The sequence below is a fragment of the Centropristis striata genome, chromosome 4 (genome assembly GCF_030273125.1).
Source record: "Centropristis striata isolate RG_2023a ecotype Rhode Island chromosome 4, C.striata_1.0, whole genome shotgun sequence".
Classification (NCBI taxonomy): Eukaryota; Metazoa; Chordata; class Actinopteri; order Perciformes; family Serranidae; genus Centropristis; species Centropristis striata.
In genome coordinates this window covers 2,963,424-2,980,026 of record NC_081520.1, presented here as the reverse complement: position 1 = coordinate 2,980,026, position 16,603 = coordinate 2,963,424, and the positions used below count along the sequence as shown (strand labels likewise).

At 38.2% G+C, this 16,603-nt stretch overlaps 1 protein-coding gene across 1 annotated transcript in view; it reads left to right on the top strand.

Annotated features, from left to right (window-relative positions):
* abcg1 (ATP-binding cassette, sub-family G (WHITE), member 1) overlaps positions 1-16,603 on the top strand; it is a 36,000-nt gene extending 19,397 nt beyond the window's left edge. The window contains exons 5-15 of the mRNA XM_059331404.1: positions 566-616; positions 709-854; positions 1,706-1,829; positions 2,757-2,871; positions 3,929-4,074; positions 4,787-4,888; positions 5,944-6,112; positions 6,898-6,998; positions 8,970-9,128; positions 10,314-10,432; positions 15,360-16,603. Of these exons, the coding sequence (XP_059187387.1) occupies positions 566-616; positions 709-854; positions 1,706-1,829; positions 2,757-2,871; positions 3,929-4,074; positions 4,787-4,888; positions 5,944-6,112; positions 6,898-6,998; positions 8,970-9,128; positions 10,314-10,432; positions 15,360-15,588 (1,461 nt within the window). The 3' untranslated portion in view covers positions 15,589-16,603. The remainder of the gene's footprint in view (positions 1-565; positions 617-708; positions 855-1,705; positions 1,830-2,756; positions 2,872-3,928; positions 4,075-4,786; positions 4,889-5,943; positions 6,113-6,897; positions 6,999-8,969; positions 9,129-10,313; positions 10,433-15,359) is intronic.

The following is a 16,603-nucleotide window of genomic DNA, read 5'->3' as shown; positions in this document are numbered from 1 at the left end:
AGTGACAGCAGAGGTGGACAGACTGGAATTTCTGGCCTCGAACAGAAACAGAATTTTTGGCAAAACCATAATACCTATTATTGATCCAACTTCACTTTGAGCGTCCCGAGTTACTTACGTCGCGAAAAATTCGTATTCTGTAGAGAAAAGTAATAGCACACCGATCCCGATCAAACCGCACGTTTTGATATATAATTTTTCCTGCAACTCTTCAAGTTGTAGGACTAGTAGCGGGGCGAAATTGCGTCCGGAAGAGGAAGAAGAAGAAATCCACAGTATAACAGTAGTGCTCGGGTCCCTACAGCTATTGCTGTATGGGACCAGTGCTCGGTGCGATTGCCCCGAGGCCCTAATAATAATAATAATAATAATAAATTGCTCACTTACATTTTTTTGGATTATTTCAATGTAATTGGTTAAAAGAGAAAGCAACAAATCTTCAAATTTGTGAATCTAAAATCAGGAAATGGTTTTATATGATTGTTTCAGTGTTTGTTAGCATCTCCTGCAGGTTCTGGTTCTAGACTGTGTGATCCAGGATCACTGATGAGTCTCGTGTCTGCAGGTTTCAGCCAATCTGAAGCTTCAGGAGAAGGTGGAGGCTCGCAGAGAAATGGTGAGTCTTCGACCCAGACGACTTCCTGTTCAGATATAAACACATCTCAGAGGTTAAAGTGCGAGTGTGTGTGTGTGTGTGTGTGTGTTCAGGTCTGGGAGATCCTAACGGCTCTGGGTTTACTGGACTGTGCTAAAACCAGGACGTCTCACCTGTCGGGGGGTCAGAGGAAGAGGCTGGCCATCGCTCTGGAGCTCGTCAACAATCCTCCGGTCATGTTCTTCGATGAACCCACCAGGTCAGAAACACAGACCTCATAGTGAAGGGGGTCATCCAAGTCGGGTTCAGTCTGTTCACAGCAAGGTTATTATAGTTCACGAAAACTAACATATAATCTTAATGATAACTAACTGAAACTGTATTGTGTGGTTACAAAACTAACAAAAATTATAGTGAAAATGTCCTTAGATTTCGTCTTTGTTGACTTTTTTCATCCATAAACCTTTTTGGTTGATGTGAAATCTGTTTATTGAGCTGCTGGTTAGTGAACCTGCAGGAACACATTGGTGAATGTGTTTATTGAGACTGGGATGTTACACCACTATGTGAGTCGATCGCCTTCAGAAAGTTCAGCACTTCACTCCAACCAACATTCAAAACAGCCGGAGCTGCGAGAGTTAATAACCTTATTGGGGCTGAGATGGAAAATGAAAGGAAATAAAGGCAACATTTATTGTGACCTTTTTGAATCTCGCACCCAACAAATACCCCCAACTATCTGAACGAACGAAAACTAATTAAAAATCCCAAACTTTTATAGCCCTGGTTCAGAGGAATGTCAAGTCAAGTCAAGTCAAGTCAAACTTTATTTATAGAGCACATTTAAAACAACCGGGGTTGACCAAAATGCTGTACAGATATCACAGTTGCAGGAAATATGGTAAAAACTAAAAAACTAAAATACATAAACACAGTGCAACAATAGAATAAAATAAATTAAAAATATAATAAAATAAATTTAAAAAATGTAGTTTGTAGTTTTATAGAATAGAATGTAGTTTTAATCAATTGAAGATTTTTGGTCCCATAAAGAATCCCCCGCCCCTCCCTCCACTAGTCTCTGTCTGACTGTGTGTCTCTGTGTCTCAGCGGTCTGGACAGCTCGTCCTGTTTCCAGGTGGTGTCTCTGCTCAAAGCTCTGGCTCAGGGAGGACGCACCGTCATCTGCACCATCCACCAACCCAGCGCCAAGCTGTTTGAACTGTTCGACAAGGTCACACACACACACACACACACACACACACACACACACACACACACCTGAGTGAACACACACACACACACACACAGACACACACACACACACACACACACACACACCTGAGTGAACACACACACACACACACACACCTGAGTACACACACACACACACACACACACACACCTGAGTGCACACACACAGACACACACACCTGAGTGAACACAGACACACACACACACACACACACACGCACACACACACACACACACACACCTGAGTGAACACACACACACACACACACACACACCTGAGTGCACACACACACACACACACACACACACACACCTGAGTGAACACACACACACACACCTGAGTGCACACACACACACACACACACACACACACACCTGAGTGAACACACACACACACACACACACACACACTTGAGTGAACACACACAAACACACACACACACACACACACACACACACACACCAGAGTGAACACACACACACACACACACACACACACACACACACTTGAGTGAACACACACAAACACACACACACACACACACACACACACACCTGAGTGAACACAGACACACACACACACACAGACACACACACACACACACAAATTACATTTGTATTTATAGATTTTTTTTTAAATGTTTTGGTCTCAAATGTATTTATAAACCTGCAATTTTTGTTTTAGTATAGTATATCCAGGTATTATTATCCTTATTCTAATTTTATGTGTTCATTACAACTCGTCCTCAGTTTACTGCACAATGACGACTGCATATTATAATATATATATGTATATATATTTATATATATATACATATATATATTCATGTAACAATATATTTACTGCAGTAAGGTTTGACTGTATATCAGTACTCAGGTATTAACTGCAGGTTTCTGTGTGTTGCAGCTGTACGTGCTGAGTCAGGGTCAGTGCATCTACAGAGGGAGAGTCTCCAGTCTGGTTCCTTACCTCAGAGACCTCGGACTCAACTGCCCCACATACCACAACCCGGCAGACTTCGGTAAGAATCTTCAAAGACCTAAAGTCCTCTTCCTCTCAGAAATCCATGTTCTGGCTGTCAGGACGTTTATAAATTAAAGAGAACTTCAGAGAATTTTTGAACATGTTTATATTTATTGTTTTACTTTCATTCATCAACACTTTATCAGCGACCACTGCAGTGGTGGAATGTCACTAAGTACATTTACTCAAGTACTGTACTTAAGTACAATTTTGTGGTACTTGTACTTTACTTGAGTATTTCCACATTTTTACACTACACTTATAACTTTACACTTTTGTTACTTTTTAGGTCAAAATTTAACATGAAAAAAACATGATACATTTAAAGTGATTATACATGTTTATTAATTAAACCACATAAAGTACATTATATAGGTAAAATGAGCACTATATTGACAGCAATGAAATACTGCTTACATAAATGCACCAATAGTATATATAATATACTAAAAATATACAAATAATATATTTAGAATAAATCAAACAATCTGAGTGGGTCCATTCTGCATAACGAGTACTTTTACTTTTGATACTTTACGTACATTTTGATGCTGATACTTTTGTACTTTTACTTCAGTAAGTTTTGAATGCAGGACTTTTACTTGTAGTGGAGTCATTTCACAGTGTGGTATGAGTACTTTTATTTTATTTTTATTTTTTATTTATTTATTGGTTTTGTTTGACAGGGACCATGCATAGAATAGCTTCTATACCAGGGTTAGCTAAATAGCTAATTTTCACCTGTAGTCCCTGGGCAGGAAGTGAGATCTGAATACTTCTTCAACCACTGACTTGTATCAACTGTATAACTAAACATCAGATTTTATAAACCCTTCATATGTTTTGTAGAGTAATTGCTGCTATCAGATAAATGCAAGGGAGTAAAAAGTATAAATACTCCAGTAAAGTACAAGTAGTCCACCGCAGGTGTCGCATTATATACATTCTAATAAGACATCATAATGACTTGGTTATTACCTGGTTTTAGCTCTGTATGATTGTGATCCAGCTGTGATGTGATGATGTATGTATATAACATGTGACGTGTGTTTCAGTGATGGAGGTGGCGTCCGGGGAGTACGGGGACCAGATGTTGCGGCTGGTGAAAGCCGTCCAGGACAGGAAGTGCGAGAAGGAGGATCAGACGGAGCTGAACGGAGACGTGAGCCTCCACCCGCTCCTGTGGCAGCGCGCAGAGGAGGTGAAAAACAAAATAGACTATCATGAAAAAGTTCAATATTTTTTGTCAATTATTTCAGAAAGTGAAACTCATACACTATATAGATTCATTACACGTAGAGTGAAATATTTCAAGCCTGCTTTTCTTGTAATTTTGATGATTCTGGCTGAGAGATAATGAAAACTCAGTGTCTCAGAAGATTAGAATATTCTAAGGAGCCCAACCAAGCATTGATGTATAGAAATGAAGATACTTTTCAGAAGCCTGACATTTGTGTTTAAAATATACTTTTGCCCAAAAAAGAAACAAAATTACCAAAAAAAGACACAAAATGACAAAAAAAGACACAAAATGATCAAAAAAAGGAAACAAAATTACCAAAAAAGACACAAATTGACCACAAAATGATCAAAAAAAGACACAAAATGACCAAATAACACACAAAATGACCAAAAAAAAAGACATTAAATGACCAAAAAGACTAAAACACATTAACACATGAACACTTTAACACAGTGGGGACAGAGCTGACTTCCAAAATGATTTGGCGACCCCCAGAAATCATCTTGCGACCCCAATTGGGGTCCGGACCCCAAGGTTGAGAATAGCTGTGCTAAATGACTAAACGTAAATGCAAACGTAAACTCAAATGGCTGGTGAACATTAATATATTAATATGAATATGTGTGATTATTGATTGATGACTTGATGAACTATATTTTGTTTGCGTCAGGAGAGTTCTTCGTCTGAAGGATGCCACAGTTTCTCAGCGAGCTGCATGACTCAGTTCTCCATCCTGTTCCGGAGAACGTTCCTCAGCATCCTCAGAGACTCGGTGAGAACACACAGCGCAGAAAATGTAGAAAATCTTGAAAGAAAAACAACTGACAACCAGGTCGATTCAAATAGCAGCCTTGTGCGGGATTTATTTAGCAAGTATCAAAAAACAGATTCAGATGCCAAATGTGTCAGACAAATCCAAAAGTCAGAACAACACTGAGAGACAACACCCAGTTTCTCTCTTTTTACTTTGCAGGTTGGCGTGTCATTGTTTCTGTATTACTAAGGGTCAACGTCCTGTAATTTCCTGTTATAAAAAACACTTGATATAAGAGCACACTTGGGATTTCCCAAAATCCGAGCTGTTCATATCTCAATCAAGCAGAAGTTTCCTGTAAAGAGACTGTGACTGTTGGTCAGATTTCTGTGTTTGTCAAAACATATTTGATGCATATTTAAACTGCTATGTGTCAGATATTATAACCTCCTGTGACCCTGCGTCCTCATATGTGGACATTTCATTTTAGGGTTTATGGACCTTATACTTAATTCTGCTTTACTATAACATGTTGTCCTCAGTAGTACACACTCTTGAAAATGCACAATACATCAATTAGTGTAAAAACCAGATGGAGGCACCTTGCTAAAGTCAATCAACAGCTTATCCCTAGACAAAAGTGGACCAGGTACAAAATCTGATCACATTTATGGTTAAAACTTGTTCATTTGTGCTTAATAATGTTTGTAGCTTGATATTCTGTGCAAGTTTGACTTTTTTTAGCAATAGCAACAAGCTACGACTCTGCTAATCAGGAAGTACTCATTTGAGAACGAATAGACTTTTACTATCGTTCTTCCAAAGAGAGGGAGTAAATGTAAGGAAATAAAAGTTTTATACACTGGTGAATTAATTATGTTATACAGTAAAATTAACCGATTTGGGTTTTTTTCAAAAACTACTTCCTGTTCAAAGACATTGCTTAGTTTTTGTAATTATCATGCCCTACAAATCCAAAATATCAAATATCTAGTAGAAACTAACAATACATACCAAACAAAAGCTTGGGTCTCAGGAGGTTAATACATCTTCAAATTGATTCTACGACACAGGTGCTGACTCACCTGAGGATCTCGTCTCACATTGGGATCGGCGTCCTGATCGGCCTGTTGTACCTGGGCATCGGGAACGAGGCCAAGAAGGTCCTCAGTAACTCGGGCTTCCTCTTCTTCTCCATGTTGTTCCTGATGTTCGCCGCTCTGATGCCCACCGTGCTCACATGTCAGTACACATACTCCTACTCCAGTACACCTACTTGTGCTTTACTGGAGTATTTATACTTTTTAAAGTAAAAAAAAGTAAAACGTACAATATTTGCCTCCAAATGTAGTGAAGTAGAAGTATAAAGTTACATAAAATGGAAATACTCAAGTAAAGTACAAGTACCTCAAAATTGTACTTAAGTAAGTACTAAGTAAATGTACTTAGATACATTCCACAACTGATACAAGTACAGCTCCATTACAGCTTCATTTTAATTATTCAATTTATTATTACTATTGTTATTATTATTATTATTATTATTATTATTATTATTAGGAATAAGATGTCTGTGTATTTAAAAAACATATAATTTATAGTGATTAGTATACATTTAATTTTTCATCAGATTTACATCTACTACTACTACTACTACTACTATTTTTATAATTATTATTTTTATTATTTATTTTTTATTCATGTTACATATTTTTAATGTATAATTACTGTTGTTATTATTATATTTATCAGCAGTATATTTTTTACACTCTATAGTATTAATACTATAGTGTGGTATTAGTACTTTTACTACAGAAAAGGAGGTGAAAAAATACATAAATAATAATAATAAAAATACATAAATAATAATAATAACAACAACAACAGAAAATAATATATTTAAAGCCCTAAGATTAATCAACATTAAATTTCACATGATTAATAAATCCTTTATAAACACATTGTTGACATAAGACATAAAATATGTCCCCATGTAAAATAATTAACAAAAATGTGTTTTCCTTCAGTTCCTCTGGAGATGGGAGTTTTTCTGAGGGAACATCTGAACTACTGGTACAGTCTGAAGGCTTATTATCTCGCCAAGACGATGGCAGACGTCCCCTTCCAGGTAACGTCACACTGATGTAGGGGAGACCGGGGACAGGTGGAACACAGCTGAGTGATAATTGCATTAATTACTAACCATCTGACTTACTTCCTGTCGCTAAACACATGCAGCTTTCAAAATAAGAGCACATAGTGTTAACAGAATATACAAGAAGAAGGAAAATATGATGCCTTAGATCAGGGGTGTCAAACTCAAATACACAATGGGCCAAAATTTAAAACTTGAATAAAATCGCGGGCCAACATTGAACAAATAAACCTTTTAATATATACCAAACATGTTTTGCTTTAACATTAAATATGGAACCAGCAACGCTTATAAACATACAATATACAACTAAATAGTGCAGACATGCAAAATCAAATTTCAAATAAAAAACACATCAATATCATTAATTTATTAAATAAAACCGTATGCCTCTTTTCTATTTGCATCCTTCTGATTTAAATATCAAAATAAAGTTTTTCAACAGGTTAATACATTTAAAAATAAAATAACAATAATAAATCTAGTATTATCGGTAAATGCACCGTATAATACCGGCGGGTCAGCTTTTATAGTACAATAATAATATAATAATTTGGTATTGGCTCGTGGGCCAAATAAAATTACACTGCGGGCAAATTTGGCCCGCGGGCCAGAGTTTGACACCCCTGCTCTATGGTACGCACTATGATGCCAAAAGTTTGGAGCGGGGGAAAAAAAGTTTTTTGTTTTTTTTGTCTTAAAATACACTAAATATACATAATCTGAAGAATTTTTATAATTCTTTTTTTTTTTGGTAGTTTTGGTACAATGTTGCCCATAGGCAACGGTTCACAAGTGAAAAAGAAAGTTTTTGAAAATTAATTTTAACATCATTTAATCATATAAACGTGTAAAAGATTCAGTACCTTCAACAGTACAATACAAAACATTTTAAATTTAAAAACATTATAAAAGGAACTTTGTCTGAATGTTGCCTTGAGGCAACACTGTACCATTAAACCGTTAAACGACCATTGAAATGATTGTCTTGAAAAAGTGTATGAAACTATCAAAAAGGAAGGTTTACTCATCTATCAGTAGGAATATATATTTTTTCCAGATGGAAAAGGTCCAGAAAATGATGTTTTGAGTGATTTTTTGTGGCGCAAAATGGCAAAGCTGTTTCCTTTGGAAAAGTCTGCAAAATACAAAATCTTTTTTAAAGTATCACATCACTCAAAAACATGCATTGTAGAAATTTGACAGGCCAAAAATGGGGATGTTGCCTGAGGGTAACACGTACCATAGAGCAGCTATTCTCAACCTTGGGGTCCCGACCCCAATTGGGGTCGCGAGATGATTTCTGGGGGTCGCCAAATCATTTTGGAAGTCAGCTCTGTCTCCACTGTGTTAAAGTGTTCATGTGTTAATGTGTTTTAGCTTTTTGGTCGTTTAATGTCTTTTTTTGTTCATTTTGTGTTTTGTTTTTTTGGTCATTTTGTGTCTTTTTAGTCATTTTGTTTCCTTTTTTTGGTCATTTTGTGTATTTTTTTAGTCATTTTGTGTCTTTTTTGGGTAATTTTTGTCATTTGGGGGTCAATTTGAGTCCATTTTTGCTTAATTTTATGTAATTTTTTGGTCATTTTGTGTCTTTTTTGATCATTTTGTGTCATTTTGTGGTCAATTTGATTCTTCCCAAAGTATCAAGTTGGACCTTTAAACTGATAGCAAAGGACTTAGATTAAAAGTAACAATAAAAGATAAAGTGAGTGGGGGTCGCGGACAACATGCATGTGAAATTGGGGGTCGCGACTCAAAAACGTTGAGAACTACTGGTTTATGGAGGGTTAAATGTAAACATTTAACATTTAACTGTCCACTGAATGAGCTAAAGCGACCAGCAGGTGGCGCCACATCTACATGCTCTGCGTTCACTGTGTGATGACGTCTCAGACTTTGGGGACAAAATATGCTGAACAAAGTCATGTATTTCTTGATATACAGATCGTGTTCCCCGTGGTGTACTGCAGCATCGTGTACTGGATGACGGCTCAGCCTCCCGACGCCGGACGCTTCTTCCTCTTCCTGTCTCTGGGGGTTCTGACCTCTCTGGTGGCTCAGAGTCTGGGACTGCTGATCGGAGCGGCCTCCACCTCGCTGCAGGTCACTGTCACTCACCTGTGTGTGTGTGTGTGTGTGTGTGTGTGTGTCATATACCTTGCTCTAGGCCATGACAAAAACCGGGAAGAGACAAGATGCCAATAATTACGTTGGTTTATTTCCAAAAGTGCATATAAAAAGTAAACTAAATACAAGTATGAAGTGTGAAAATCAGTAACATCAGTAGTGTGCATGTGGATAGTGCACACACGGGCACACACACACACACACACACACACACACACACACACCTGAGGGAACACACACACACACTTGAAATGAATACACACACACACACACACACACACACACACCTGAGTACCCTCATAGTATGTGTGTGTGTGTGTGTGTGTGTGTGTGTGAGAGTGTGTGTGTGTGTGTGTGTGTGTCTGTATCCATTCAGATGTGTGTGTGTCTCCACATCCACTCGGGTGTGTGTGTGTGTGTGTGTGTGTGTGTGTGTGCACTCAGGTGTGTGTGTGTCTGTCCACATCCACTCAAGTGTGTTTGTGTGTCCGTATCCACTCAGATGTGTGTGTGTGTGTGTGTGTGTGGTGTTTGTCCACATCCACTCAGGTGTGTGTGTGTGTGTGTGTGTGTGTGTGAGTGTGTGTGTGTGTGAGTGTGTGTGTGTGTGTGTGTGTGTGTGTGTGTGTGTGTGTGTGTGTGTGTGTGTGTGTTTGTGTGTGTGTCTGTATCCATTCAGATGTGTGTGTGTCTCCACATCCACTCGGGTGTGTGTGTGTGTGTGTGTGTGTGCACTCAGGTGTGTGTGTGTGTGTCCGTATCCACTCAGATGTATGTGTGTGTGTGTGTGTGATGTTTGTCCACGTCCACTCGGGTGTGTGTGTGTGTGTGTGTGTGTGTGTGTGTGTGTGTGTGTCTGTATCCATTCAGATGTGTGTGTGTCTCCACATCCACTCGGGTGTGTGTGTGTGTGTGTGTGTGTGTGCACTCAGGTGTGTGTGTGTCTGTCCACATCCACTCAGGTGTGTGTGTGTGTGTGTGTGTGATGTTTGTCAACATCCACTCAGGTGTGTGTGTGTGTGTGTGTGTGATGTTTGTCAACATCCACTCAGGTGTGTGTGTGTGTGTGTGTGTGTGTGTGTCCATGTCCACGTCCACTCGGGTGTGTGTGTGTGTGTGTGTGTGTGTTCACTCAGGTGTGTGTTTGTGTGTCTCCTGCAGGTGGCGACCTTCGTGGGTCCGGTCACAGCGATCCCGGTGCTGCTGTTCTCAGGGTTCTTTGTGAGCTTCGACACCATCCCCTGGTACCTGCAGTGGATGTCCTACATCTCCTACGTCAGGTGGGGGAGCTGTCTGATCACTGAACGCTGAGCAGGAAGAACAAGAAACATCTGATGTTTTTACCTAAAAACATCATTCATTTACCCTCAACTAATGATCATAATTTAATTAATCGTCACTTAAAATAAATGTCTCTTATTTTAACGAATTAATAAAAAATTTAAATGTTTAGAGCCTTATGATATAAGTATATGAAGTCCATTCTAGTCCTCAATTATGACTCATAAGTTTTTTTGGGTTAATAACATTTGTAACACAGATTTGGTACTAAATCTAACCATTTTTGACAATTGATAAAGAATAATCAAAATCTCTACAGAATCCCACATTTAGACACCAAGACCTTGCGAAACACCATAGAAAAATGATTTGATTTAAAAAAAAAAAAAAAAAAACTTTGACATTTTGGAGATTTCTGTATTTTGGGGGATTGTATGATGATCTATTGTGTTTGTGTCAACGGCTGAGAAACCCCCTTATTGTCAATATACTGAGGAAATGCTCAAGGTCCCTACACTGCAAAAAAGCCAACTTGTATTTTTTTGACCTAAAACAGTGATTTAAGTTAGTAAAACTTTGAAATATAAATTATTGACATTTAGGGCAATAATGTAAGTTAGCACAACAAATGAAGCCAGTTGTCTGCTCAAAAACAAGTTAGTGAGTTGTTGTTACTTATATCTTTAAGTTGGGGTTCACAACAAGGGACAATAGTTCTGATAACTCTTATTTCTTTGTTGTGAAATGCGGGAAATCGGTGAAATTCGTTCATTAGCGAAAGCTAGCGGCTAACTGATGCTAGCGGCTAACTGATGCTAGCGGCGCTGCTTGTTACAGCTACAAGAGTAGCCATTAGCGTATCAATGCTAACTCAACATTGTGGTCACAACATTAGCTGACATTTCATAGCGGCGTTACAATCGTGCCAATTCAGCACATTGTAGAAGTTAGCAGAAGTAAGGATTAAAAGTTATTACAATGTAAAATTATAAGTTAGTGCAACTTACAGTTAAGTTGAAAAAAATCTGAATTTTGAGCAAACTCAAAAACAAAACTTAAAATATTTAGTTTAATTGTCCAACTTAAATTTTTTTTTAAGTTTGTTGCCTTGAAATTTTGAGTTCACTCAACTTTTCTTTTTTTGCAGTGTAGTTTGTGTCAAGTTTCACTCCAATGAAATGCTACTATGGGACTAAAATCATCACACATTAATACATTTTGGCTCATTGAATCCACAAGGGTCTCAGCTTTCCAGTCATACCTGATTTATACAATTCACAGATTGTTTAGGGACCCGAACATGAAGAATTATTCACATACAATAGACTAAAATAACTAATTTTACTGCAGGAGGAAAAACTGCATGTTAATAGCAAAATATGGACTTGTCTGTAAAGAGAATACTTGTTTTTTATTCAGATATCTGGAGGTCAGAGGTCAGATGGACAAGAGAGATTGTGTGCAAGAATTGCATTTTTCAATAGTTCAGTTTGCATGTTTAACCCATAAGAACCCACGGTGACACGGGTATAACAAACACTTTAAATCTTCTAGAATCTCCCATATTCAGCTTTATGCTTCACCTTAACTCATTAAATCCCAAAGCGACACATACTCAACACCCTGGTGTGACTGGAAACAGAAATCTAAAAAAGTAGTTTAAACCCATTTAACAATTCTAATCCGTTAGAGTGTCCTTTATTGCATTTAACCCTATTCGGGTTTGTTATTTGTTTTTATTTAGTATTGATTTATTATTATTTTGTTACTTAAAACCAAATCTGAAAAATAATTTGTTGTTACACTATTGCACTCTTAATGTCACAATTTAAATATATGTTGTGGAGATGCAGAGAAAAAGGCAAATTTGTGTTTCTGTAAGCAGAAAAGGTGTTTAGTTTAATTATATTAAAATAAGAAATATCATAAAAAATAAATACCATAAACACCCAATGTGACATATATGTCACATCGCAGATCTTTGACATTTAGGGCTAGTATTTAAAAAAAACACCAGAAATGTTCACTTGGTCTGTGGTATATCCCCCATAATTTTCGTTCAAGGATAAATAGGTCTGGGTTCTTATGGGTTAAAAAGTGAAACGCCATGGACTTAATTTTCATTGCTTTGCAGATTACTCGCTCTATCCTCACTAACTGCACCACTGAAACAAAATCCTGGCTCCAAACCAACTTTCTCAAACTCAACAGTGACAAATCAGAAATCATCATCATCGGTCCCAAATTTCTCACCAAATCTACCCTTTACTTCTCCCTCTCCATTCTCCTCACGTCCGTAACCTCAGTGTCACCTTCGACAAAACCCTCTCATTCAACCAGGCTAGTGGCAAATTAGACAGCCTCAAATCTCCAAGGCCAGATGAGACGGGCAGAGAGCCACAAAACTTGTCAAAACATTTGCACCAAAATGTTCCCCAAACACTAAGACTCAAAAATGATAGAGGCAAAAAAGTAGCAGGAGATTTTTTTTTTCAGAGTTTCAAGCAGTAGAGTTTTATTCTTGCAAGGTCAAGAAATCAGAACTCAGTGAGTTCCTTGGTTACAACCACGGGAGACTGAGGCTCCGTTTACACGAGGACGGTCTGAACAGAAGACGCAAACGTGGCGTTGCGTCTTCACTTTTTATTCCTCGTTTAGACGAGCGTTTTCAGGAGGAAATCTGCTGCATACGGTGACGCAAAAGTGTGTGAATTGGATTGTATGCAGCCAGGCGGCATCACTTAAAGCCATAAGAGCATCTTTGGGCATGCAGAAGTTTTCATGCCACACATTTCCATCAGCTACTCCTTCCACAAAGTTCTCCACCATCACTAGATCTCCCAGGTCTCGTTCACAGCCGTCTGGCTCCTCCCACCAATTGCTGCATCCAGAATGTGATGGAGGTAATTCCAGATCCTTCTCTGTTCACTAATACTATCTGTACATATCCTGGACATTTGGTGGAAAGACTCCTGTAAGTTTATTAGAGCTGCCAGAGCAGCTTGAAGGTCCCACCATGGAAATAATCCCACGTTTCTTTATTTCCTGTCCTGGAGCATGTATGTGACGTAAACACATACGTGACGTGAGCAGATCAGATCAGAGTTTTGTGTCTTGTCAGTGTAGACGACACGCTACGGAGGAGAGGATTTAACTTTTCCACTTTGGAAGGTGGTTTCAGATTTTTGCGTTTTTAAGCCCCCAAAACGCCGTCACCGTCTAAACGAAAGGCACTTCACATAAAATATTTTGTCGTTTTTACCCGCGAGCGTCCTCGTGTAAACGGGGCCTGAATAAACAGTGTTAAAACATCAGCTTTTATGCTATACAATCTTCCTTTTTCTCGTTCTCTAATTGGTGGGCTTTCTTAGGCCCCCCTTCACCAATATGTATCTCTGTAAACAAAGATGTATCTTGTGGGCTGGGTACCTTGTGATTAGGTGATGATTTTGTATCATATCACACTGTTTTTATTGGTGGTGTGGTGTGTGGGCTCGTCATGTGATGGCTTGGTGTTCATTCCTGTTTTTATCGGTGGAGGACTTCTAGGTTTGAGGCGGCAATTTCTATTGGTGTCAGCATTTTTACCTTCCATGTTACCTTATTTGGGCACTAAGACTTCCTGTGTTTTGTTACTAATATTTCTGGATGAGAGTTAGGTTCCTTTTTTTAAAAATAATCACACTTTTAATCATTATATATATATGTATATATAAATAAATAAATAAATAAATAATAATAAAGTAAAAGAATAACAGATACATTAGTTAAAGCAAGGTTAGGTAAACGAGAGTCCTTATGGGTTTCATATTATACACAATACAGGATCAGTCATAGAGCACCAATATTAGTGACATCTAGTTTCTCTATATAACTTAAAAAGGGTTTCCATGTAGCATAACATTTTGAATACATCCTCTTGTAGAGTAACAAATCTTTTCTAATACCAAGTGGTGTAGAAGATCATTGATCCACATTTTAATAAAGGTTGGGGAAAGTTTCTCCTTCCACTTAAAATGTATTAATCGCCTAGCTAGGAGAGATCCAAAAGCTACCATATTCTTTGCCTGGTTGAGGTGAGTGTCTTGAGGATTTATTCCAAATTTGGCAGTAATGGCAGAATGTTCTATAAGTACTTGTAAAACATCTGAAAAAGTTTTAAATATTGACTGCCAGAAATTGTCTAGTTTTGAAGAAAATCAGAACATATGCGAGAGAGTGGCTGGCATTTTCCTGCATCGATCACAAATGGGATCAATACTAGGTGTGAACCTAGCTAGTCTCACTTTGGACCAATGAAGGCGATGCATAACCTTGAACTGGATAATTGTGTGTCGTAAGCAAATTGAAGAGGAATGTATTCTATCTAAAGCTCTTTCCCAGATCTCCTCAGGAAGTTCAAACCCCAGGTCGCCCTTCCGTTCAGTCTTTAATGATGTCAAAGGCTCCAAGTTATATGTATTTAATAAGGAGCATATGTTCTCAATAAGCCCATTGGAAGCTGAATTAAGCTTCAGAATGGAATTTAAGAGGGAGTTGGGCTGGAAATGAGTAAATGATGTTGATATAAAACTACGGAGCTGCAAATATCTAAAAAAAAAAAAAAAGAAGAAGAAGAGAGAGAGTTTGGGATGTTAAATTTAAGCATTAATTGGTTGAATGATGCAAAAGTATTATCAATGAATACATTTTCTATTTTAGTAACTCCTTTATTAAACCATTCATGGTAGGCACCATCTATGATATATGGCGTAAACTGGTGATTTTTTATTATAGGAGCACAGGTGGGCAGGTCCTTAAGAGAAAAACTTAAAAACTGAACTGTGTCAGAATTCTAAAAGAGTGTTTTACAACTGGATTCAAGGTGAATTTAGACGTATTATTATTATTATTATGAATAATAATAAAGTCCACTTCCTGTTTCAGGTACGGCTTCGAGGGCGTCATCCTGTCCATCTACAGTCTGGACAGAGAGGACCTGCACTGCGATGAGGACGACACCTGTCACTTCCAGAAGTCCGAGGCCATCCTGAAGGAGCTGGACATGCTGGATGCCAAACTCTACCTGGACTTCATCGTCCTCGCCATCTTCTTCTTCTCTCTGAGGCTCATTGCGTACTTCGTCCTGCGCTACAAGATCAGCGCTGAGAGGTAGACCAGGACCAGGAGGACCAGGTGGATGAAGACCTGAGCGGCATTTAGGACAAAACCCATTAAGATAGCGTGTAGCTGTGGAGGACACTTGCTTTGAAGCAGACGACACAAAGAAGAGACGTAGATCTGATTTAAAGGTCTCTGAGTGTCATTAGAGGACAGAGTGAGGACACGGCAGGTCCTGCAGGGACAGGAGCTGGTCTCCTGAACTGTGCCACAACCTGCAGGACCACAGGAAGCCCGGATTTTATTCACAGTTTCAACAATAAAGGCCTCTGCGGTCAGGGTGAAGCGGTTGGACAGACTCTTTTAAAGACTTTTCTGTTAGTTTTTTGTCTTGGAGGACCAGTGTCCTCACAAACACTGTGTATCTCAAGAAAGTCAAGATTAATTATGTCCTGAATACAATTTTTATTTACTCCTTACTGTTAAAAATTCACATGTTGGGATTTTCACACGAAGACCCCATTTATGCTGGGTCTCATAATTTTAAAAGGGGTGTTAAGATAGCTATCAGAAGTAATAATACTTCAAATGTCTAATTTCAAAAACACCAAGTATAAAGAATGTATCAATCACATTATATAATATGATTTGATTTACATTAAAGTACCCTAGGGAACATACTCTTAACTGCTATTTGGTGCGAGAACACAACAACACAACCATACAGAAATAATAAAGAAACACTTTATTAAATGTCATTTGTTTGTTTTATTGTAGAGCAAGATATTGGTCATCAGACATGGCGGCTGATTAACGTATTTCTATACATCCATATGTATGCAAACAGATTTATTTGCTTATTTTTGTTTTCTGCAGATTTTCTGAGTCAGGTCCTGCAGGGACAGGAGCTGGTCTCCTGAACTGGACCACAGGAAGCCCGAATTTTATTCAGTTTCCACAGTAAAGGCCTCTGCGGTCAGGGTGAGGAGGTGGGACTGACTCTTTTTAAGACTTTTCTGTGCTTTCAGTTTTTGTTTTGGAGGACCAGTGTCCTCACAAACACTGTGTAT